Source organism: Macrobrachium nipponense, chromosome 6 (assembly GCF_015104395.2).
Source record: "Macrobrachium nipponense isolate FS-2020 chromosome 6, ASM1510439v2, whole genome shotgun sequence".
NCBI lineage: Eukaryota > Metazoa > Arthropoda > Malacostraca > Decapoda > Palaemonidae > Macrobrachium > Macrobrachium nipponense.
In genome coordinates, this window is record NC_061108.1 from 122,592,700 (window position 1) to 122,617,699 (window position 25,000).

The 25,000-nt window shown below is 37.1% G+C and overlaps 2 protein-coding genes across 3 annotated transcripts in view; one reads left to right on the plus strand and one right to left on the minus strand.

Moving 5' to 3' along the window:
* LOC135216089 (PE-PGRS family protein PE_PGRS16-like) overlaps positions 1-23,760 on the minus strand; it is a 25,497-nt gene extending 1,737 nt beyond the window's left edge. The window contains exons 1-5 of one of the 2 annotated variants that reach the window (XM_064251101.1): positions 23,625-23,760; positions 23,097-23,415; positions 6,153-6,216; positions 3,511-3,588; positions 1-712 (exon numbers count right to left, since the gene is read on the minus strand). The exon at positions 1-712 is cut by the window's left edge and continues 1,737 nt beyond it. In XM_064251101.1, the coding sequence (XP_064107171.1) occupies positions 1-712; positions 3,511-3,588; positions 6,153-6,216; positions 23,097-23,102 (860 nt within the window). In that variant the 5' untranslated portion in view covers positions 23,103-23,415; positions 23,625-23,760. Of the gene's footprint in view, positions 713-3,510; positions 3,589-6,152; positions 6,217-23,096; positions 23,416-23,585 lie in introns of both variants that reach the window. The other variant, XM_064251100.1, reaches the window with a different exon arrangement.
* Positions 1-25,000, plus strand: part of LOC135216094 (DNA oxidative demethylase ALKBH2-like) — a 584,266-nt gene that overhangs the window by 296,483 nt on the left and 262,783 nt on the right.

Below are 25,000 nucleotides of genomic sequence, written 5' to 3' on the forward strand. Positions count from 1 at the left end.
CCACCAAGACCTCCACCTACACCTGCAAGGATCACACCACCACCTCCATGAGGTCCTGCAGTGCTAGGGACAGCTGTCAGAGGGACACCTGTCAATGGAACGCCAACAGAACCACTTGCTTCTCCAAAACTGACATCACCTCCACCAAATCCTCCTCCAGCACCAAAGTCACTCCCTCCGAATCCTCCTCCAGCACCAAAGTCACTCCCTCCAAATCCTCCTCCAGCACCAAAGTCACTTCCTCCAAATCCTCCTCCAGCTCCTCCGAAGTTTGGTAGTGGAGTGCCAACAGTTGCAGGTGACCCGCCATGGCCAAAGGCCCCACCTCCTACAGACCCCCCAACTCCGCCAAGACCTGACGCATCGCCGCCGCTGATAAACGCCGATAGTGGGACACTGCCTCCTACACCTGCTGTTACTCCTTGGCTAAGAAAACCATTTCCTGAATTGATTATTCTGAACCCATCGTCGCCATCAAAGTCAAACTCCCCCGATGAAAAGTGGTCGTCTTCTGCCGAGATAAGATTCCCTTGTCTGTTCACATTCAGAGTAGTTATGAAAGGAACAGCTGATGTGATGTGTCCGAAATTAGGAGATGCGGGTTCGACAGTGTTTGCAGAGACAACTTCTGCCCCAGACCCTGTGATCTCACGCAGAACCTCATCCAGGTTGATTGGCTGTGTCGTGTCAGAAATGGAGGAGAGGAAGTGACCTGGAAAGGAATGATTTGCATGAGAAACAATATGCATTTTGGGCATTGTCTAATAAATTACTTAATGAAATTTTGATATTGAAATTTTGGAAATACATGGAAAATGAATGTGACAGAGTGCATTTGCTTTCATATTAGCTTCAATAAGCAGCACTATTCTTATTGTCTTTTTTCTATTCTGAGAGTTGATTTACTGTAGTATTGATTCTTTGGATATTAACCAAAAATGTTTCTTTTTTCCATAAAAGTTATAAGTATATACCAGAAATTATTGGACTGCTAGCGTTGACAACAAAAATACCTTAGATTACGAATTGCGAGATATGATTAGTAAATTTCTATAGCATTATCGCTACTGTCAACCGGGAAATTTGCACTCTTCGTTGGACCATAATTTAAGAATGATTTTGATAATGATGAGATTCTGAATGTGACTGCAAGTCAAGTATAGGTCTTCTTGTCATTAATATTGTCTTTTTAAAATTGATCTTAGGTTAATAGTATAGGGTAGCTTTGACCATTATTTTTTAAAATGCAGATGGGTGAAATTTTGATGCCATGCAAATATTTGAGTTCACTGCATAAAATCATCAAATTTAGTCAATCCTGTTAAGGTTTTCCAGTGTTTAGGTACGTTTCAGAAACATTAAACTATTAATTCTTTGGAATTTCATGAGTTCATGAAATGATGAACTGTTTTCCTCAAGGGAAGCTGCCCAGATATATATATATATATATGACTAGTTTTCTAGTTAACGATTTATTTTCAAAAGAATAAGACAGGCCATATTACTGATTTGTATTATTGAAAGTTTTCTTTTGCATCGCTGTCTTAATTTATTTATATTAAATGGTTTCCTTACTTAATTGGTGTTTGTAAGACCAGAATTAGCAATGTACTCTTTTTATGAAGTTGAATTACTTTATGTTTATATGTTTATAAGATTATGAAAGGCATGCTTGTTACCTTCTTTCAAGATGTTAAATCAAAATCAGCCTTACTTTTTCTTATCTAATTTGTTTCTTGTCCTGGACGACTTTTTCCCCATATGATGTGATTAAAGATTTATAATTTCTGTTCAGGGAAAGAGAATTATGTTATATCCCTCTATTCCATTTTTTTCTTTTTCCGTTTCGTTGACTTTATTAATCTCCAGTTCCTGGAATACCTACTTGTTTCTCTCCCATTAGCTGCAGAATTCTCTCTCTCTCTCTCTCTCTCTCTCTCTCTCTCTCTCTCTCTCTCTCTCTTATTTAACGATGGTTATTACTTTTCATTCAGTGATATAATAGGGAATAGGGGACATATTTTTTAATTACTTATCATTCAGTGATATAATAAGGGACATATTTTTTTTCTTGCTTGTCATTCAGTGATATATTATTTTTTTATTACTTATCATTCAGTGATATAATAGGGGACACTTATTTTTATTAATTATCATTCAGTGATATAATAGGCGAAATTTTTTTTCCTGTAATCGCTTACGCATGATAGAAGAGTTCCCCATATCACTGTGACGGTTGCCAGTGACTTCATTTATCTCTCTTTTAAAGGTGGAAGATAACAACTTTGATGAGAATGAATCGACTTACCTTTTTATCTCTTTGAAAACGCAGAAAGGTCCAAAATGGCTTATTGTTTCTATTCTAAAACAATGGATGGCATTTTTATAATATATTAAGTTACGAAATATCCAGAAGCTTTTGCTCTTGCTCTTTTGAACCAATTTTATTCTATTTTGAAGCTTCATTAAACTATTTAATGATTAAATCATTTTGCCGCAGTTTTCAATGAAACGGCTCATTTATGAATGTGCACACGTGAACGATATTAATCTCATTATTCAGGTAAAGAGCTACGGATTTTATGGTAAATCTTAAGCATCTTAAAGGTTGATATGAAATAAATGAAGCCAATTTGTTTACGTAAATGAAAGATAACTGAACCCCTTGTTTGCAAGTAAACATATTCTACCTGAAAACTATGTATATGAATTTTTTTTTCTTAGTATTAAATGCATGACTTTTTTTACAAAGTTACGTTCTTAGTAATCACATTTTTGTCAGATTGAAAATCGAGATTAAAATATGTAAAATCATCTTGAAATATCTCGTCAACAGTCTTAAGTTGATGAAGTTTATAAGTTTATGGAGTTACTCTAAGGAAGTCTTATTCTGTGTGCAGCAGTTTCATGTTACGGTCGAGGTTTATTGTTAGCTGTTTCATGAAGATAAATGCGCACCCGTCTTGTCAGTTCTTCATTTGTCTGCTGTTTAAAAAACAAAAGATAGTTAGCAGTAATATAAGACCGTTGCCTTAATAGCTAGGACCAGTATTTCGAATCTCAACAGAACGTTGATTAAATGGACTAACACTATTTCAAAAAATATTTAATCTTTCAGCACATCTTTAATAAGTACCATTTAATTCTGATGTCAAAGAAATTTATATTTTTGCAAGAAAACAGTAGAATGGCACATTTAATTTTTCAGTCAAATTTCTAATGTAGTCTATGCTTTTATATTCTTCTGATAAAGATTACTTAACTGGCAAACAAAGGCGTTATAAGAGGGACCTGGAAACGTAATAATAACATCACGGAAAGAGGCGGACTTACTGGAATTGTCGTTAGATTAACTTGCCCTTATGCCAGCATGCTTGGGTTCCTCCCACTCTGATGGCATAAGGCCGACTTAATCTAACCATAAACACTCCAGTGAGGACGCCTACTCTCTTAGACTCCATTATTAAGTTTCCTTGTGATTAATTTGAAAGTGAACTAGGAAAAACTTACTGGAGGGTGTTGCTGGCTGGATGGAAGTCACGATGGAACCGGTCGGTAGACTTTCGGTAACTATCTTCATGGCCTCGACTGGAAAGTAAGAAAATTCTTTAATGAACTTTGGAAGAGAAATTGAGAGAGAAAGGGATCACTCGTACAGACGAGAACCACTTCATCTAACATTGTCTTTTCTGCCGTTTTTCTGCATTAACTTAGGTGATTGCATAATTCAAAATACCCGTCACCAGGAGCGAGGTTATAGTATGGTTAAATTTTTATTTATTTATTTTTTTTAAGTTTCTGCAACATACTTTGAATGCCTCTTGAACGTATAATTAGTAAATCACATTTTGATATATAATTTAGTTTGTGTTTTGATAGTTACACAGTCTTTTGAACGTGTTCATTTTAGTTTAAGCCTTTTACGTTTTCTCGTCATTAATAAAACATTTTTCAGATACACACAACTGTAATACTGGTCATGTTCATTATTCCTCCAAGTGAATAAAGATGACTATTATAGTTACTTTTTTATTCTGTGATGGGCGAGTGAACTCGGCCCTTGTGCAAACTAATCTCCTTCACCCCAGAAAAAGTGGATTGCTGACTTTTGGAAGCTACGACAATTTCCACATTCTAGAAGTGAGTGGTGTGAAGGCTTAGTCAAACCGGTTGACCTGACACCCTGCAATCTGCATAGGATTGTCAAGCCTGCTGTATACAACGATGCCAAGGCAGTGATAGCAGCATGCAGTTAAAAAGCTCTTAGGAGCAGTGACGAAAGCGATACCCATAGATTAATCTTAGGGCTTTGACGTTCAATGAGTTGAATTGAGCCCTAGCTAGAATTAAGAGATTATACGCTTGAAATCTTTTGATTAAACTCGCTCAGTACTTATATCAAAGACTTATAAGCTCTACACCAATATGGAGAAGCTGTTCTGAGGAAGAAGTGCCTGTGACACTTGATAAAAAACAATCCATTATAAAAAAAACAAATCCTTTTATGAGTTTCTTGCTGTCTGTCAAAAAGAAAGAAAGAAAGAAAGAAAGATCACCAAGCAAAAATTACATCAGCAGCCTTGTACAGTCATCCTATTCGACTGGGTGGTTTTTGTAGTGTGGGGTTCCGGGTACATCCTGCCTCATTAGGAGTCCATCACTTTTCTTACTATGTGGGCTGTTTCTAGTACCACACTCTTCTGCATGAGTCCTGGAGCTACTCCAGCTTCTAGTTTTTCCAAATTCCTTTTCAAGGAATCTTGGGATCGTGCCTAGTGTTCGTATGATTATGGGTACAATTTCCACTGGGATATCTCATATCCTTCATACTTTTATTTTCAGGTCTTGATAACTTATCAGTTTTTTCTCTTTCTTTCTCATCTACTCTTGTGTCCCATGGTATTGCGACATCAATGAGTGATACTTTCTAATTGATTTTGTTAATCAGCGTCACGTCTGGTCATTGGACACGTTTTACCCCATCTGTTCTGATACTATAGTCCCAGAGGATCTTTGCTTGATCGTTTTCTATCACTTCCTCGGTTTGGTGTTCGTACCACTTATTACTGCAAGGTAGCTGGTGTGTCTTGCACAGGCTCCAGTGGAGGGCTTTTGCTACCGGAATTTATTGTTATTATTATTATAGATTAGCCAAATTGACCTTTGGTGACTGGTAGGAGACCAATTTATAGAATGGATGATGTTAAAAAAAAAAAGTCACCCGAAAAAGGTATTTGTATTAAGACTGTGACAGACATAGAAACGAAGTTTATTTCACAGGGGATGGCCTGAGATTATTGGTTATATGGTCAGAGAGAGAGAGAGAGAGAGAGAGAGAGAGAGAGAGAGAGAGAGAGAGAGAGAGAGAGAGTTAAATGTTTGAAGAACCATGAAAACGGGGAAACCGCTTGGTCTCAGTGAAAGTGCTCCTAACAATGTGGCCAAATATTTGCCCTTTTACGGAAAACAGAATAAGAATACAATCGATTAGATAAGACTGTAAAAACCCGATACGGATAAGTCAATAGAAAGTGGCTTCTTGTTTCTTTTATGATTTTTTGTTTTTTGCCTCAGCCACGACTAGTGACCTTTCTCTCTAGAGCAGTTGCTGGTCTGTTGTTGTCGATGGTATAATGAGTGTTTTCATTTGATCTCTTGAGGTGAAAATGAATAAATTAACATTTTATTTGATTTTGTTGACAGTGCACCTTTTTTCCAAATGTATATGTATATATGTATGTGTGAATTTTTTTTTCACTAATACACGCGTTGTGACTTTATATATTTTAAAATATTAAATCACAAATATTTGAATGTTGAATTCGCCATACCTTTAGAATAACTTGCACAATAGGAGTATTATAATTGATAAGTTCTTAGATTTTCAAAGAGAGGGAGTAACCAGCTGCGTAGTGTTGTTTTTAAATATTGTTTTGAAATTCAAAAATAAACGTTTTTATTATTGGCACTTACAGATAGGACTTTTAATTTAAATATAACATTTTTTGTAATTAGTAGCGAAATAACGAAATGTGTCGCCACAGCTTAATAATACAAATTGATTTTTGCAAATTTCAGCAGAAGATAGACTGAAGAAAATAAATGGAGTCAAATTATTTTCTCATGACAATTGACTTGATTGATATACTCACAGTCGGACAATGGTCCAGCGTTCGTCGATACCCACGCAGACGCTAACCATATCACCAGCGCCACCTGCGAAGACAAGATAAATGTAACATAACATAACATAATTTGATATGATATAATATGCAGGTCGTTAAAGAATATTTCAAATTGTCACGTACACTTCTATTGGATAACAATGTTCGGTTTCTGTTTCATGATCCCCGTAGGGGGCTAGTGCCGTCAGTGCACCTCATTCGGTGCAATGTAGGCCTTACTTAAGGTCTTTGCAGCGTCCCCTCGGCCCCTAGCTGCAACGACTTTCATTCATTTTACTGTACCTCCGTTCATATTCTCTTTCTTCATTCTTACTTTCCACCCTCTCCTAACAATTGTTTCATAGTACAACAGCGAGCCTTTCCTCCTGTTACGCCTTTCAAACCGTTTACTGTCAATTTACGTTTCGGCGCTGAATGGCCTTGGTTACCCCAGTACTTGGAATAATGCCGAAATTCTATAAATCAAATTCTGTTTCATAATATCACACAGTTTATTAACTTCTTGTTTTCACTTCTGCCTAGAACAGATAATTTTTCACTTCTACCCAGAACATAAATTGTGCAAGAAAATTTCTTTAATAATTGGGCACTGATATAGGTTTCCATTCATTATGAGTTAACTCCCTAACAACAGTTTTTTTTTTCTTTTATCTCATTGAAAGTCTGTCAATAATAGGATGGTTCCTGATGACGAGCAGACCTTTGTACACTGCCACTTGTTTATTCAGGGCACATAACCCTTCGGGTCCTCCGCCGTTCTTTAGTCTCTATTAATGTTAAATTATAGCTGTCCTAATTCTATTGCTTGTTCTTTGATTCTTCGTTAGTCCACAGGACATGTTCTTTCATTCATTCTTTAGTCCAACTTATTTGTTAGTTCAAAAACTTAATCTTTGCTATTAAAACAATTATATCGTTAGATATATTCATGATGCATTAATGATTTGAGAATCAGTTTGATTCCAATTGAAACTGAGGTGGGAGAACTGTCATCGGGGCTCAGGAGAAAAAGGTTGATAACATTGTTCATTTCTGCCAAATTACGCAAATCGTTGGTTGGCTCCCGAGTACAAAAACATTCATTTTAATGACTTGCTTTCTTGCATCATTATTACTAGCAAATGTGTACAGAAAATATGTATGAAAATTCGTAAAGTAACTAAGTCTACGGGCATAACCAGCCGCGTTTCACGTGGAGAACCAGCTTCGTTTCATGGAATCCCTTCTCACCCCTACCCCTTTTGAAGGGGGTAGGGGGTAGGATGAAACACCATTATGAACCATCTTAGGGGTCCCCACTGTAACCCTGCCAAGTTTCATGCCCATGGGGCCAGCCGTTTGGCCGTGATTGAATGACAGACAGATGGACGGAGAGACATTACGCTCATTATATAGTAAGATTATCATTATACTATTAGAGTTGTTCCAACAAGCGAGAAGGGCATTTACATGCATACTAAGCTTTCTGAATGGGAACCTGGTGGTTGAACACGGAAACAATCGGCTGAGAAGAGATTGTCAGATTGTTCTTTATTTGGCTGGTGCCCTGCTGAAGTCTGACGTTGAGCATAACAATGTATTTCAACATCGTGCATAATTTAACCTGTTCTGAGAAATTCCAGGTCACGATAGCTCGGAGAAATGTGTTATCCTTGCATCGGCCTTTCTTCTCGGCTTCTTTTGTATTCCGAAAGATCGCTGTCTTCAGGGTCGTATGATCCTCTGCAGCTAACAACCTTTCCTACATCTTCCTTTCACCCTCGCTCCTTCCTGTGCCCTTACCCCCAACCCCTTTCTCTCCCTCCGTTCCTCCCTTTCTCGTGCCTCTTTCTCCCTGGGATCAAATTCACTTTCATCGGAGCGTTTTTCAGGCGAGTGGACCCCGAGCTAGCGCTACCATATTGCCTAACTTGAACCTACCTGCGTAGTCTAGGCAGGAGAGAGAGAGAGAGAGAGAGAGAGAGAGAGAGAGAGAGAGGGGGGGGGGGAATGTTATCATGGCGCATTGCCAAGAGCAGGAAGACTGTTCTCACTTTGCTAACGTTCATAGCCCGCTTGTTGCATGACCGTTTTCTATATATTGTCCATTTTTCCCCTATAATTTAGAAGTTGAAATAAAGGTCAAGTGTTATCTCTCTCTCTCTCTCTCTCTCTCTCTCAGTTCTTTCTCTCTCTCTCGTCTCTCTCGGTCATCTCTCTCTCTCTCTCTCTCTCTCTCTCTCTCATAAACGTAAAAGGAACATGCGGAAAGCTAAGTAAAGATGCATTCATTAATATAAGTATTAGTTTAAGACTTTTTGATGTTGACAGTTGTATTAGGAAATTGTGGGGGTAAATAAAATGATTATTTGGCTAGTAGAATATTTGGAAATGTTGACAGTGAAATATTCTCTGATGCTCTCATTATTATTATTCTTACTATTGTTAATTTTTTTCTCGTTGCTTAAACTGGAGAGAAGAACCTTTATAAAATTAATGCAGTTGAGGCAGCAATTATTTTTAATAAAACATGTTTAAAAGAGGGTTTACTTCCAGTATATTATTATTATTATTATTATTATTATTATTATTATTATTATTATTATTATTATTATTATTATTATTATTATTATTAATGAGGAGCAGACATTTGTACATAGCTTCTGTCTAGTTATATTTCCTAAAAATTCTCATCATATATCAAATAAAGCATCTCTCTCTCTCTCTCTCTCTCTCTCTCTCTCTCTCTCATGAGGATACTGATATACTTTCACTTTTTGTATGAATCATTTTCTCCCTTTTTTTACGTCTCTTAAAAGTTTAAATTTATGTTTCAAATTGTCGAAGTAGTTCTTACTTTCCGCTGTGAATGGAAAGCAATAATTTTTTACTATCTTTATGAAGGAAAAAAGTAAATGTCTATTTTTCATACTTTATGAAGATCTTGGTTTTCATTTGTGTCTTCAGAGATGATTACCGTCGCAGTGCCAACAATATCTGGAGGTTCGTAATTATGTTGGTTACATTTATTGAATTTTAATTTTTTTCTAAATGAAACCAAGTTAGTAAGAAATGGAATAAATAACGACACTTTTTAAAGTATATTAAAAATATTATTTTGAAATTAAACAGAATAAAACCATTATACCAAAACGATTAAAATTAGATAACTGCATTAAAAGTTGCACTAAATTATATAAATCGAGGTTTTAAGAAAGAATGCAGAAAATTACAGAAACGTAATCTTCTAATTAGATCATTGGTGCATTTTAAGAAATCAAGGTGTAGGTAAAAAAAGATGTTAAATTGATAAAAAAAGAGTAAAACGTTGGTTTTAACAGGAAACGGCTTCTTTCTCATTTTTCATTCGCTCCTTCATCTCTTAATATGCTCGAACCGGTAATAAATGGTGCCGGTATCACAAAAAGAGCGCTGGTAGAAAAAAAAAAAAAAAGAAAGGAGAGAGAAGCGAAATGAAACAGGATCTTGTGGTCGAACCGAAATGGTTTTATCAAATCTTTTTTTATATGAGGAAAGTCTTAACTTGTTTTTATGCCATTTTTAAAAGAACGCCGTAAGCACCTTTATCTGTATGATTGTTTTCTTTTTTATGTACTGTGAAATGTGTTAATTTGAAGTGAGTCGCGTTTTAGTCTTTAAAATGTGTTATTAATAATTTCAGAATATGCAAATGTCACGTTGGTCTCTCTCTTCTCTCTCATCTCTCTCTCTCTCTCTCTCTCTCTCTCTCTCTACACACACACACACACACACACACACACACACACACGCACACACACACACGACACACACACACACACAAGGATTTAATCGTCAGTTTCTCTCTCAGTTAATTAGCTGGTTATTAGAGAGAGAACCGTATGACCTCTTATATCTAGTCTTATCTTCGTAATATTCGTCCCTCCTATTCGTGATAATTGTGTCAAAATCTTTTATATATATATATAGTATATATATATATATATATATATATATATATATATATATATATATATATATATACATATATAAGGAGTCGAGAATGGATAATCTTATATCTAGTCTTATCTTCGTAATATTCTTCCCTCTTATTCGAGGATAATTGTGTCAAAAAAAATTTTTTTTGTTCATTCAAATATAAGGCGTGGAGAATGGATAATCCATTCTTTTGTATCATACAACTGCGCGTTTACAGCCATGCGTAAAAGCTTGAGAAGACATGAAGCGAACTAAGACGAGCCAACGACTCAAATTTCGTCCTTCAAAAAGTATTAATACTCTATGAGTTAACACCCTGCGATGTAGGGTCATTCATAGAATTCTGGAAGCATAGAAGATAGGAACTGCTTCCGTTTCGTGTTCTAATTTTACTGAATTCAGTGAGCTGGATGCTTTGTGTCGTTAGCCTGTTTAGAACTTAAGATTTATCATCATTTTATGCATTTAATTTCGTATAATAATGTTGCCTTTTTGACTCCTAAAGATGAACGAATCCTTGTCATTTGTCCATCCTCCCCTTTTGTCCTTCCGGGAATTAATTCCACCACTTGGATCGTCTCGTCGATATTGACCATTTTGGAGACCCTTGCTCAAGAGGAATTTCAGTCCTGGAACTATTAGGGTGAGCTTTGCCAAAGACCTGTTTTCTCCCAATATCTGTTAAGGATTCGCCCATTCCCTCTTAAAGGGGAGGCAGTTTGCGAATCTGCCGTTCGTAGCACTGCTAAATTATTTTCTCGACTTTTTAACTTTCATTTGGCTTATTTGATTGTCTTCTTGTCACCGTGGTGCGAGTAAGTCAACACCTTTCTTTTCAATCTCTCTTCTGGATAGTGTTTTTATATTGTTGCATGTTGTTATAGACCTTTAAATGCCCTTTTTCATATATTTCATCTCAAATTCTTTCTCCGAACATTTATTTTCACTAATTGAAACTGGAGCACATTATGCATTATCCTAATAACTTGTGACGATTTAGTGATATGAATTTAGTGCACATCACCTAGAAGAAGGGACGCCAGAGTGATGTTTGACGGGTTTGTGAGTCCAACCACTGAATAAACACCTATATATGCCAACCATTTCGTTGGATGCTGAGCCACCTCTGAAGGACGTTTCAGCAAGCTACAGGGTTGGTGATTTTTTTATTTATTTTATAAAAAAAAAGTAAAAAAACACTGATTTATTTTATTTTGTTTAATTATTTGATTTTTTTTATTTGTCAGATGTTTTTTCAATCCTTTTTTTCCTCAAAATGTATTTTATGACAAGATTACTATTGACTTATCTTTTAGGTTTCCAGTTCTGGCCTAAAGTATGTACTTGCAATTTTTTTTTATATCAAAATAAATAGATGCAGCACAGTTATGCCTAAGTTTTTATTAACTTCCAACCCGTATTTTTCAATTTGTTTGCTTTCAGATAAAAACAATAAAAAAATAAAAAAATCAGGATTTTATTAATGAAAAAATCAATGATTTAATGACTTGATTAAATCAGTTTGATTTAATCATTGCCAGCCTTGACAAGCTATGATATTTAAGTCCGAAAATTTAAGATGGGGCAGTTACTTCTTGAACTACTATTTCCTTTGAACGCAGAGCGAACGAGACTTAGAAAATTATGGTGCGAAAACAAGCCTCCCCACTGAAAAGGATAAAAACAATATTTCATGTGCAAATATATAAAAGGCACAGGAATATTGTAAACTGAATGTATCCTGTCATAGACGTTAAACTTCTGTCATTAACTTTCAATCAGTGCCGTAAACGGATGCGTAATTTTTATCATGTACAAAAGGTAATTTTTTTTCTTTTGTCTCCCAACTACACTTTTATTACTTTTGAAACGAATATATTTTTTTCCCTTCACTGCAAATGTTATCTTTATTTTTTGCTTTTATTTTGTAAAGAGCATCTGTCATAATCATATATTAGCGGCAGAACTTCCTGTCATTTTTCATGTTGATAATTATTGTAATTAGGCAGAGAGAGAGAGAGAGAGAGAGAGAGAGAGAGGAGATGGGGCTGAGGGCCAGGTTAACCCTGCAGCTATGCAAATTTGACACAGTTGACGGCGGCTGAAAGTAAGAGTTATAAAAAAAAAAAAAAAAAAAATCTCGATAACGAGGTATATTGTGGCTGTAATGGAGGGTGTCTTGGTGGGACCTTCTCTTTCAGATATCTATTTTCAAGTTTTTTTGTTTATAAATCCTCATATATTTTGGTATTCATGCGCTTCATAATTTTTTAGAGTTGAATATCTCTCTCTCTCTCTCTCTCTCTCTCTCTCTCTCTCTCACACACACACACACACACAAGGTCATCATCCCTTCCCTTTATAGACATCCTTCCTAGAAGGAGTTTTTCAGCCTCCCCATACAATGGCGCATACCACATACCGTATAATTTACATGCCATATAATTTACACAAAAGGGAAATAATTTTTCTTGCGTCCTAAGGGGATGTCGGTATGTCTCCAACTGGTAATCAAATGCTGGAGTCTGCTGTGCGGGAGGGGTTTGGTGTCGTGAAAGTCTCAGACCTGACTGACGCTGTTTGCCGGTCAGATAATGGCTTTTTTTCGTCTTGTAACCTGAGAACCGAATTTCCAGTGGCTTCATGACGCTATTTGAAGTCGGGTCGCAGTTGCTAGATATGTGCCTTGCAAGTTTTTCTTTTATTCCGTCAAAACAGTGTTTCTCCTAAAAGGAAGTTGACTTATCAAGAGTCATAGGAATTGCCACGTAGATGTAAACATTTACGTTCAAGCTAGTGAAGTATTTGCTTGTTTCTGTTGAGTGTCTGTCCTAATGTGCAGAGTAATGCGATGCATTTATACTTCTTATTTAAGTGTTCTTTTATTCAGATGCAAAAATAGTTTTAAGGGGAAGAAAGAGAAACAAGCAATATCGAGAAATGAAAGTTACAGACGTATCGGCTTTTGTGGCATTTATAAGATAATAATTGCAATTTATATTTATTCCCCTTTCTTTTAATTTATGGATTTTTCTTTGCTGCTTTTCTCATGTCAAACACATGAGTATTTTGTCATTTGGAATCTTGTCTTATCTCAAATGAATGTGTATTCTCAGTTAATAATAATGATAGAATAGCAGATGAAGAAATAAACATTATTTAACGACGGACTAACAAGTAAATTATATAGGGATACTCCATTTCTTATGCATTAACAAATAGTAATGAAAGTTTTTTTTTTCTGAAAATTTAATTGTCTTGTTACAGCAAAGGTTATCTTCTGTTACTTTGGCTCTTGAAGTCATGTTTGTCAGTTTTTTAGACTGAAAAGACGTTATGACTGTACTCTCTCTCTCTCTTCTCTCTCTCTCGCTCTCTCTCTCTCTCTCTCTCTCTCTCTCTCCTTCTATATATATATATATATATATATATATATATATATATATATAATATATTATATATATATATATTTACACGTGTTATGTGTGTTTGCGGGCGTGAGGGGGCTATATAATTGTGTGTTCTCTTTGCGTTAATCTACAAATATTTTATCTTTATAAATATCTGAGAGAGAGAGAGAGAGAGAGAGAGAGAGAGAGAGAGAGAGAGAGAGAGAGAGAGAGATAGAGAGAGAGAAGGAGAGAGAGAGAGAGAGAGAGAGAGAAGTTCATTAAGCGCCTGACAGGATCGCATGCAGTAATTGTAATTGAAATGTGGCAAGAGGTTCGCTGCTTGCAGATTGCAAATTCTTTTTCCAAAGCTCCTGAACTTTCAGGTTAGAAGCTGACCTACTTCGGAGATGGTTTCATACATGACTCTTGTCAGTTGTGGCAATGAACCTAGAATTGGCTGCTTATCTTGGGTTTTGGGGCAGAGAAAGTAATGTTTTCAATGTGTCCTTACTGAATGTTGCTCGTTTAATTCTCTCTCTCTCTCTCTCTCTTCTCTCTCTCTTCTCTCTCTCTCTCTCTCTCAGACAAGAAATAATGGATGGAAACTAGAACTGAAGAGGTACAACACCTCCCATTGCGGGAACTTCTTTACATACAAGATATGCGACACATGGAATAAACTGCCACCAGAAGTTGTAGGCAGCAACAGTGTGGAAGAGTTTAAAAGAAAGCTAGACAGAATAATTAGGAGGACACTGTGAATGAACAGTAAAACCTGCTCCCAGAGATAAGTGAGCACACGATCGTCTCCACGGATGGACTTATAAGTCTTTGAGACATCCTAATCCTTGTAACTCTCTCTCTCTCTCTCTCTCTCTCTCTCCTCTCTCTCTCTCTCTCTCTCTCTTAGAAACCCCCACATAGGCATTTAAGAGTGGATGTAAGCTAACGAATTAATGTCAGTAGTTTTTTCTTTAAGAAAAAACTGACACTGAAAGTTAGTGAAATAAAGACCAGAATGTTGACATCATACCTAAAAGAAACAAAAGCACCAAAAGTAAGTTTTGATGCTAATAATATTTATTTCTATCCCTGACGAGACTTGCGTAGAAAAATCGTCAAGTTTAAACTACCCTGATGGACCTGGATTTGGGTACATCTGTTCCATCACCCTGAACCCCCCCTTTCCTATCCCATGACCCCAACTTAAACCCTCATTACCACTTGATGCACTCTTAAGATCTGCTGGAAGAGAAAGTTTGTAAGGGCATAGTTTTCATTTTCATTTTAATGCTCTATTTGTTCTTTTACTCTTGCAGTTGTTGTTCTGTCACTATGCACTTAAATGCAGTTGGTAACTAGTTTTGATTTTATCGTGTTTTATATTTGTTTCTGCAGTTTGGTTGTTCTTTCATAGCATCAGCATAAAAAGCAGGTTTGTCTTTCAGATGAATCGTTGTTGGTACTGGATTTGTTTTTCTTAACAGTTATATTAAACTACTATTTTATTTTCATTATTGTGCTTAGCGGTGATTGTAACATTAGTAGTCCTTGTCATGAAAGTAAATGTATAAACGTCATTAATATTCGTCACAGAGTTACCTCAATATCCTTTCCTAGAGATGCCATGTCATACTAAAGAGTCTACGAAGCGCAAGGGCTGGGCAGTAGATTCAGTTTAACGTTGTATAAGAAAGGCATTCGGTTTTGGAACCCGTTTTCAGTAACAGTATGACATAACTGGATTCTGTTGACAAAAAGATACGATTTGAAATTGTATAAGATTTTGATAATCTTATGCAAATACTGATGATGTGTATGCCGTCATTGATGCACGTGTTTGCATTTATATTTAATGTGTATATATACATATATATACGTATGTATGTATAAGTGTGTACTAAAAAATCACAGAAATGCCCATGATTTGATTAGCAGCTGAAGCCACACGGTTTAAAACGAAACGACGGAGTGCCAGTTACTTTCGCCTAATTAGTGAAGATGTGTTAATTACTCGAAAGTACTTGCCACTCTGTAGCTTCTTTTTAATCTTTTCCTTTGACTTCAGTTAATGTAGGTATGTAACTGTATTTACATACATACACACACATCTATGTGCTGTATGTATATATGTATATATAATTGCCATTGTTACTTTCCGTTATCACAAGTCTTCAGTATGTCGGGGTTCTGTACCAAAAGGACTTTCGTATACACCGCCCTGATTGGCTCCATTCCAGCCACTCCCGTAAGCGAATCACACTGCCCTTTCTCTTATTAGCGAGTTGGAACAATTTAAGACAATACCATGCACTCGTTCTCGATTGTTATGGAGTTGCGTATCTTTTTTACATCGTACTCTTTTTATTATGCCCGTTATGTTTCTTGACTTAATGGTTTTTACGCTCACTTCCAATAATGATTCGATTGCGAATTATCATCCTACTCTAATTCTTTCTATACCTGTGGTCTATTTGTATTCTTTACTCTCCTGTAAGATCTGCAGGGTTCTTGAATCTTTAATGATGGGCAAGAAGAATTTACTTACATACTTTAAAAAAATATTTTTCCTGCTTAAAAATCCTACTTGCACCTCCCCGTGGTAAGCAGGGGGCAGCAGATGATATCACTTGGCCAATGAGTGATAAAACGCGCTTTTGATAGTAATATATCAGCAACGTTTGCCGCGTTTTTGATATGCCAATTCGCGCTTTCGTAAAACGCCGCATGTGGCGTCCCAGCGCATGGGCCTTGCCCTAAATTCCATAATTAATCAATCAATAAAGAGGCATGTGGCCGGTTCACATTAATTTTTGTCAATCAGATCAGGAATTTATATAACTGATTTTATTTAACTATTCTTTTTTTTTCAACAGTTAAGATTGCGAAACTTGGATTCTAGTTTTTCATTTATTTTGTTAACTTGAGAAAAAGCAGTCCAATTAACGTTTTCCCTTCGGAAGCCATCGTGCTATTTCGCCCCTAAAAACTGTCGATTGCACCACAAGTGCTGTTTTTACCTTAGCTCTAGCAACTGCTTCGCCAGTCCTCATGAACTTCTCTCGGGAATTTAATTTAATTATTAGTGCATGTCGTGATATAAGAGATGTTTATAGAAGTTAGCAGAGCCAGGAGTCATGTAGAGATTTTTATCAGTTACATTAGTTTTATTGATTGTGTCCTAAGTGGTAGAAATTAGGAATGACCAACTATTTGCACTTTCCTATTCATGGAATGGCTTCAGATGGTGCTGTCCTATACGTTTTCAGCAAGTATTTTCAACTCAGTTACCAGCCCTTTACCCTTCATCCTATGTTTTATACTGCTTAAATAACGGTTCGTCCGTATGGTCAGTGGATAATGCATAACACACACACTTACAAGCGTATCCAAAAAAAAAAAAAAAAAATTGGAGAAGTTAAGAGGACATTGTGGCTATTACAAATTCACATGTATCTGTAAAAAATGACCAGCAGATTGTATATATATATATATATATATATATGATATATATATATATATATATATATATTATATATTATATATATATATATCATATATATATATATATTCAATATATATATATATATATATATATATATATATATATATAGTATATATATATATTTATATTTAACGGGCGCTCATGTGCCTGTTTGTATATTATCAAAACTAATAAAAACTAAAATTATGCAAAAGATTTTCCCACCGTAAAAGTCATTAAGCAAACAAAGCTCACGTTGCGCTGCTTCCCATTCGAACGATTGTTGACTGGAATGACTCGTGGTAATGGAGTCATGAACAAGACGATGGAATGGGAAGAGAAGAGAAAGCATGGCGATGAGACATCACCCAAGCACGCAATTCAGGTTCGTGCCTCTGCACGGGAACCGAAGGGGCTTCTGCTTGACCTGCATTTCATCAGTTACATCATTTTCAGGTTATTTTGCACTTGCTATTTGCATATGAGTACGTATGTTCATACACACACACATATATATATGTAATATGAATATATATACGTATATTAATGTGTATATGTGTATGCATGTACTAATATACACAGACGCTCATAGAATTAAGGATGCATTTTTCACTCCGAGAGGTGTATGTGTGTGTGTGTAATGTATGCATGTATGTGTGTACATAGTTATATAAAGAAGGGTTTTCCACCACAAAAACATGAAAAGTTTAGAAATGCAATATATATATATATATATATATATATATATATATATAATTATATATGTGTGTGTGTGTGTGTGTGTGTACATATATTTAATATTTCATATGATGGAATTTCCCTTCCTGAGTATGACACAGCACTGATGTCGTAAATATAGCCGCGTGATTTATTTCCAAACTGATTACTGAGGTGATGGATCATGAACTCATCTTCCGTTTACTTTCATCCTCGGGTATCGAAGGCGAAGATTTGCGGTCGTCTTATTTCCACTTTCAAATTGAAGGAAATAATGTGTTCTGTCGCTGTTTCACCATCACATGCAGGAAGGTGACGAATGGTGTGCCTGGCCCCCCTCCCCTCCCCCACCTCCCGCCTTCTGTTCGTTCACTTTCATCAAGAGGAAATAGGTGATGGTGAATTATCATCTCGTTTTGTCGTATCACTTTCCTTTACGTTCTGAAGGTGATTTATCTCTTATGGTCTCAATATGGCTCTGCCACTGACGTTTAAAAAACGGAGGCGAGAACCCGCCGGCTCTCTTTTCACAATCATTTTCGGGGGCGGGGGGGGGGGGGGGGGGGGGGGGGGGGGGGGGGGGGGGGGGGGGGGGGGGGGGGAGAGAATTTGCGGTTTTGCTGATGATCTCCGCTGCTATTCTGTTTTCCGCTACTTTGATTATATCCTCTTCTTCTTCTTATATCATTTTCATCCATAAATTTTAAAGTCGTCACTTCCCCTTAAGACCAGGACGTGATGAATTATTGAGCATTCTTCCGTCTCGCTCACTTTCATTTTACGGAAACGGCAGTCGGTCAGAAATGTTGATTTTTCACTTCTTTCTCCATTTTACCATTTCGTCCGCACGGATGAGCATAAGTGATGAGTCAGCAGATTCTTCTCGCATTTCAAAGAAGGTCATTTCTGGGGGATTTGATGGCCTTTCTCCTCATTAATCCAGGAATAAAGGAACGGTTTCTAGGAATGTGTTTTTCTTTAGGTCAATTTCCAGGAATGTGTTCGGCCTTTCTCCTTATTAATCCAGGATTAAAGGAATGATTTCCAGGAATATGTTTTCCTTTAGGTAACCGTGCAGTTTCCAGGTATGTGTTTTGCCTTTCTCCTCATTAATCCAGGAATAAAGGAATGGTTTCCAGGAATGTGTTTTCCTTTAGGTAAAAGTGCCATTTCCAGGAATATGTTTTCCTTTAGTTAACCATGCAGTTTCCAGGATTTTTTTCCTCTAGGTAAATGTGCAGTTTCCAGGAATGTGTCTGGCCTTTCTCCTCATTAATCCAGGAATAAAGGAATGGTTTCCAGGAATGTGTTTTCCTTTAGGTAAAAGTGCCATTTCCAGGAATGTGTTTTCCTTTAGGTAACCATGCAGTTTCCAGGATTTTTTCCCTCTAGGTAAATGTGCAGTTTCCAGGAATGTGTCTGGCCTTTCTCTTCATTAATCCAGGAATAAAGGAATGGTTTCCAGGAATGTGTTTTCCTTTAGGTAAAAGTGCCATTTCCAGGAATGTGTTTTCCTTTAGGTAACCATGCAGTTTCCAGGATTTTTTTCCTCTAGGTAAATGTGCAGTTTCCAGGAATGTGTCTGGCCTTTCTCCTCATCAATCCAGGAATAAAGGAATGGTTTCCAGGAATGTGTTTTCCTTTAGGTAAAAGTGCCATTTCCAGGAATGTGTTTTCCTTTAGGTAACCATGCAGTTTCCAGGATTTTTTTCCTCTAGGTAAATGTGCAGTTTCCAGGAATGTGTCTGGCCTTTCTCCTCATTAATTTAGGAGTAAAGGAATGGTTTCCAGGAATGTGTTTTCCTTTAGGTAAAAAGTGCCATTTCCAGGAATGTTTTTTCCTTTAGGTAAATGTGCAATTTCCAGGGATGTGTTTTTCTTTAGGTAAATGTGCAATTTCCAGGAATGTGTTTTCCTTGAGGTAGCTGTGAAATCCCTACCATCCTCCCAGCCCAGCTCGGCCAGATCATTCTCAAGTTATTTGAAACAGTCTACAGCAACAGCATCGTCCAGTGAAGATGGTGACGCAATTACGTTTATACCGGCGGGCGTAACGATGTATCGTAACAACGAGAGCTTAACTGGGCTACTGTTACGTGGAACCTGGCGTAACAGAAGTTTGAGAGCGAAAGTTGTACACAGTGGAGAGTTCTTTCCAACCCCCCCCCCCCCCCCCCCCCCTCCCTGATCCGTGCTCTTAGTAACACAGTGACATGATTTCGTGCTATCCAGTCAGTGATGCAGTTAAGGTAGCTCATTTCATTTCATGCCTTTAGACATACACGTATACATATGTACATACACATGTATGTATTATATATCTATATGTATATATGTTAATAATATGTATATATATATATTATATAATATATATAATGTAAATGTAAATGAATGTATATTCTAAATGATTATATATGTATGTATGCATGTATATATGATATATGTATATATCTATATATTTATAATTTAATATATATATGTATATATTATGTATCATATAATCATTATATGTATATTTATATATATATATATGTATAAATATTATATATATATATGACTGGTAAAAGTGTTCTGTAACAACAGAATTCCATCTAATAAAAGGAGCCCATAAAAACACCAAAATGTAGAGAGAAAAGTACTATATTTCAGAGACTGCTGTCTCTCTCTTCATGTATATGAAGAGAGAGCAGCAGTCTCTGAAATATAGTACTTTTCTCTTTACATTTTGGTGTTTTTATGGGCTCCTTTTATTAGATATATATATATATATACACATATATGCACGCTCGTACACGAGTGGGCATGTCTGTGTAGGAATGTGTACTGGCAATAGCAATGTCCACGTACTACACACTCACAGGCAGGTTTGTTTGTGCACTTTGTCGCATTTTCTTTTGCACTGGTGGCAAAACATTCTTATATTCTTGATATCTATCTCAACTTTGGACTGAAGAATGTGAGGAAAAGTAAAATTGTAAGAGTTTCTTCTAACAGGAAAAAAAACCTGTTCCTTTCCGGGAGGGAAAAACTGGACACGATATTGATGATTTAGCATCCTTTCTCCTGCATGACTGGGTGTTGGCAGTGGTAATAAGAAAGTTTCTCCTACATGAGAGAGAGAGAGAGAGAGAGAGAGAGAGAGAGAGAGAGATTGGTGTACAGTAAATTAAATAAGGATTGATAGATTAAGAATGTTAAAATAAACCTGATTTTGTAAGTATGTGTGTGTCCGAGAGAGAGAGAGAGAGAGAGAGAGAGAGAGAGAGAGAGAGAGAGAGAGAGAGGTAAAATTGTAACTGTATCGAGAAAAATAAATACGAGACATACAGTTTGAGGTATGAAGTTATACTGAAACATGTAAAATGTGGATGCATATAAGAACTGGATGTATCATTTACATACAAGGTTTATTAAACAGAGAGAGAAAACTAGATAATGCAATTACTAGTTTCCTAATAGAATATTATTGTTTTCGTTATTGTATGCAGTATAAATTTAGTTTTCATCTATTTATTGTTTCCTTCGTTCATCCATTTGGTGCCTATTTTTCATATTTGGTCAGATTATAATATTTCGGCAAAAGATTTTAAGATTTTTTTTTTTTTTACTTATACAGTCACATGATATTCCTTGCACGTCAATATATACAACAAAAGATCGTACAGCTTCAAGCCGAAGTTACTAAGTAGTGAATGAACGTTGAAAATGTATTTTTTTATTTAAAAAAAAAGGAGGTTTGAGCACGTCATCTGAACGCTATGCAGTTTCTGATGTGCTTTCATGAGTGAATGTCTAGGTAAATGTTGGTGTTTTTTCATATGTATTTGCTTCTTTCTTTAGTTTTTTCTTATTCTTTATTGTGGTGATGACAAAGCATTTAATCGTCCCCAGGCACGTCACTCAGCAGCGGAAGGTTCAATTGACACGCACCTGTCAGTTATAACATAATTACACCTGATGAATATGAATTACCTGGCTGGAAATCTCTCCGCTATTGTTTATCGCAGGTGAACAAACGTAGTATACATCTTTCCTCGCTGTGTAACTTTCTTCGCAGTTCTGCTCTTCTGGTAATTGCAAGCAAGCAAACATACACATTTCATGCTGCGTGTCATCGTTAGCAGGTTTACTTCTCATTGTTATTCGAAATAACGATCAACCAGGCCTGCAAGTTTCTTCCCTGTGTTCTGTCATTTTCACGTGACTTTCATTTATTGCTGCCTTTTGCCAGTTTTATATCCCCCTTTGATTTTATGTTCTGCGGTGAGTGGAGAATGCAGCGGCAATTCTCTTCCCTTATCACCTGTAACGAGAAACGCTCCCTTTGGGTTTGTCTTGAGCAAGACTCCAGACTTCACGTCTGTTCCACTGCACGTGAATGGTATCAATTTTACCGGTATATCAAGTAAATTGCTTTCACGTCCATGTGAAATTATTGTATTCGTGTTTTTGTTTGTTTTATTTTGTGCACAAAAAACTGAATATGCAACTAGTTATAAAATATAAGAACGGGTTAGCGTGTTGATTTTGTGCTTACAGTGATGTGTCAAGAATTAATCGCAGCTTTCACCTTTTGGCACACCGTTTATTGCAGATTTCACATACAAATAAAGGATAGTAGATGTCGGTGCGAAGTCGTGAGGTGATATTGGTCATGAATGGAGTGGAGAAAGGCTAATGTTTGCAGATCCTGCAACACTGATTGTGGACAACGATTATATATAAGCTACTATAAAAACCATGTAAAGACTTGAAGCGATTTCAAGAGGAGAAGGTTGCGAACAAGAGTTAAGGTTCTGACGGTGAATATGAACCAGGAGGATGGAAGAATGAATACTGACATGGCTTGTGGAAGACAGGAAGAGGTGGATTTGTGGACATGTTTATTAGTGAGTATTTTGAATGATAGGATGAGAAAAGAGTTGGGTCACAGTATGGATGAAGCGAGGAAGGTAGGAAAATGCCCGTAAAAAAATTTGTTTGTTCGTGGAAGCAGCGTTAATGGGCCTTCTATATAGATAATATGAAGGGGCAAATGAGTGTAAATATGTAGGTATTCAGTTATGGGGAACAGTTTAATCTTGAGTGTGTATATATACTACACACACACACAACACACACACATTTATATTATATATATATATATATGTGTGTGTGTGTGTATGTATGTATGTATGTATGTATGTATAATGTATACTACGCGCTCCTCTATTTATATAACATAGTTCTCAAACCTCCACAAAATCTCATAAAAGCCAAATGTATCTACTGGGAAGTCACACTCCACTATAGATTACACTCGAAGTCGTCATAGAGCAATGAAATCTCCGAAGCACCCGCAATGCACCACAATTTCCTTACCTTCATTGTTGACTTTAATAGTTCAGAAGTTGCCAACAGATGGAGTCGCAATCGCGTCGACCGGTGGCGTCGTGCAAGATGAGTCCTAACACCTTCCTTTCCCGAGCGGCACTGACTTAATACTCGTATTCCCTCTCTCCTCTCTTCTCGGGTCACACACAGCAACTGATAAGGAGTGAGCAGGAGGCGTCCCGCGAAAGCATACGCACGCCCGCACACACGCACACACACACGCGCGCGCTGCGATTGTGGCTTTCGTATGGGGAAGATAAACTTCTGGAATGGTGATGGTGACGGAGGAGGAGGACGGGTTGGGTATCTGTTGTGATGGGGCGGGGAAAGAAAGCCCTGTGTTATTGTTATTATTATTATTAATATAACTTTCGTTTTTTTCTGGTATGAATTTAACTTTTACTCTGTTTATGCATGCATGTAGTTCTTTTTGCCCTGAATCACTGATTGAGAAGATGGATAAACTCCCCCACCAACCTATACAGAGAACCTGAATGATGCCAAGTCTTAGGGTACCGTCTGGATTGGGTTTTCCTGGGAATTGTCGACTGAGTTTCTGAACACCCTCAGAACAGTCGTCGAGGGGTTGTGTGTCTGTGTGTGTCCACTCCACCGGCTTTGGACGATAAGTGCCCCCGTGTGTCGCCTGTCTCTAGAAGGTAAACTCAGGTCCAGCAAGAAGCTGACCTGTGAGGTAACGTGTTGTTGACCTTAAAGCGATGACCTCATTTCTTGGACTTCGGCCAAAATGGTATGATGAGATCATTTCCGTGCTCTTCTTGCGTGCATAAAAGCTTCTGCTTCTCGTTTCCCGTAAGGAGGGCTATTTTACTTCGAAGTCTGACAGTTTTACAAACGTTTATATTGGTTTTGTTTAGAATATTTTTCAATTTTATGAAAGTCGTTTGAACGCTTTGTTTAGCTACGAAATTCTATGAAGTTATGCTTCAGTTAATTTTTTGGCTTTTAGAACTTTATGAAAGTGAGGTCCCTAAGTCATTACTTTTACGTAAATCTGAGAGGTTCAGAAAAGAAGTATATAACCGGTTGAATAGAAGTTTTTATTCTCTCGTTTTTTATGCGACTGCAAGAAATGGATTCAGACGTCGGAGGCGATCAGAAACGAAAGGAAAATTACACCCGAGACCCACATCTGTCGTTAGATTTTTTTGTCGCCCTTCATTAATTGGGGGAAAAAGGGAAGAGAAAGGCAAAGAAATGGAAAAGAGTTGTCTACACATTTCCACCTTGCGAGGCGATGCCCGGCGTCCGTCCGGCCTCTTTTCGTTTTTAAGCGCGAAAATATGACAGCAAACGAAGGCGAGACACTCGCTGCAACACTTTAAAACGATGTTTGCGACCCGGTGTCCTTGGGTTTTCTCCTTTAGTACTGTTCTTCCTCTGTTAAGTACTTTTACCGGAGAGAGAGAGACTCGTTGCCACACCTGAACTTCACACTCTTGGTAACTTAGCCAAGGCCGGGCCCCGGAACGTTTTTGGGCTTCGTTAGCGAGGTGGTGTGTATGGCTTCCTTAAAGGGGACAAGGTCCTGGATTAGGTATGGAAAGGAGCGCCTCTTTCACCTCTCTCTCCCTCTCTCTCTTTCTCTCTCTCTCTCATACACACTTGGCGCGCTTAAACAGAATGTCTCACCCTCTTCAGGTTACGTAACTGATTCAATGCAATAATAAACTAGCCAGAAAAAAAAGAACAACTTGGAACTTCCGTAATCATAGGCACCGAGCCGCTGCTCTGGTAGGTAGGTAGGTAGGTACCCCTCCCGACATCTTTCTCCGTCACTTTCACCTTCACTTTGATCGTATTTCGAAGTTCACTGGCGAGGCTTCTCTCATTTCAGCGTTCAGTCCCGTGAGCCATCGCTCAGAAGACGC